Consider the following 963-nt stretch of genomic DNA (forward strand, 5'->3'; position numbering starts at 1 on the left):
CCCGCTGGCTCCCCCCCCGCCTCCTCCCCCCTCCTCCTCCTCCTCCTCCTCCTCCTCCTCCTCCTCCTCCTCCTCCCCTCTCCTCCTTCTGTTTGGTTCGGCACTTCCTGATCTTGCACTTCTTCCTCTGGATGGTCTCTGGACACTGGACGCCGCCGAACTGCGGCTCCAGTTTGACCATGCGGGTTCTGATGGTGTGACCTTTACCGCAGGACTTGTTGCACTCGGACCACTCGGACCACTCGGACAGCATGCAGTCCACGGCTGGAGGGGTGGACGAAGGGTGCGAGTCAGCGTTTGGGAACTAAAATACTCGCAGTACTAGTGCTAGTACTCTGCGTGTAACTCACGACACTCGGGCAGCATGCACTTCTCCGTCTGCTCCAGCTCTTCGGCGCACTCTGCTGACGGCTCGGACTTCAGCATCCTCTGACGCGTCCTCAGCCCGCGGCCGCAGGTCACGCTGCAGTCGCTCCAGTCCGACCAGGGCGAGAACATGCAGCGTATGGTGTCTGAAGACAGAGGGCAGTGTTGAGTCCGTCAGTCTGCGGTGACGTCAGAACACTTTGATTGACAGTGAACTCACGACACTCGGGCATCATGCACTTGTCCACCTCGGCCACCTCCACTTTACACATGGATCCGTCGATGGGGGGCATCTTCACCATGCGCTCACGTCGTCGCATGCCCTGCCCACAGGTGGCGCTGCAGGGGTCCCACTCCCTCCACTCTGTCACCACACAGCTGCTGGGCGCTGTGGAAGAGACAGAGTTTCAGTCCAGACTGGATCAGAGAATTTCAAGGAAGGAGTATAAATATAAATATAAATATAAATATAAATATAAATATAAATATAAATATAAATATAAATATAAATATAAATATAATCCCAGTGACGGAGAGGAACTCACAGCACTCGTCGTTGACCACACACTTCTCCGTCTCCTCGTTCTGCAGCTGACA

General features: G+C 55.0%; 1 protein-coding gene across 1 annotated transcript in view; it reads right to left on the reverse strand.

Moving 5' to 3' along the window:
- The window catches only part of LOC103379644 (spondin-1-like), a 73,389-nt gene that overhangs the window by 1,831 nt on the left and 70,595 nt on the right, over positions 1-963 (reverse strand). Inside the window, exons 12-15 of the mRNA XM_025056313.1 lie at positions 912-957; positions 587-754; positions 351-512; positions 21-264 (exon numbers count right to left, since the gene is read on the reverse strand). Coding sequence (XP_024912081.1) covers positions 21-264; positions 351-512; positions 587-754; positions 912-957 — 620 coding nt within the window. The remainder of the gene's footprint in view (positions 1-20; positions 265-350; positions 513-586; positions 755-911; positions 958-963) is intronic.

The sequence above is a fragment of the Cynoglossus semilaevis genome, chromosome 6 (assembly GCF_000523025.1).
Source record: "Cynoglossus semilaevis isolate Cse_v1.0 chromosome 6, Cse_v1.0, whole genome shotgun sequence".
NCBI classification, from domain to species: domain Eukaryota; kingdom Metazoa; phylum Chordata; class Actinopteri; order Pleuronectiformes; family Cynoglossidae; genus Cynoglossus; species Cynoglossus semilaevis.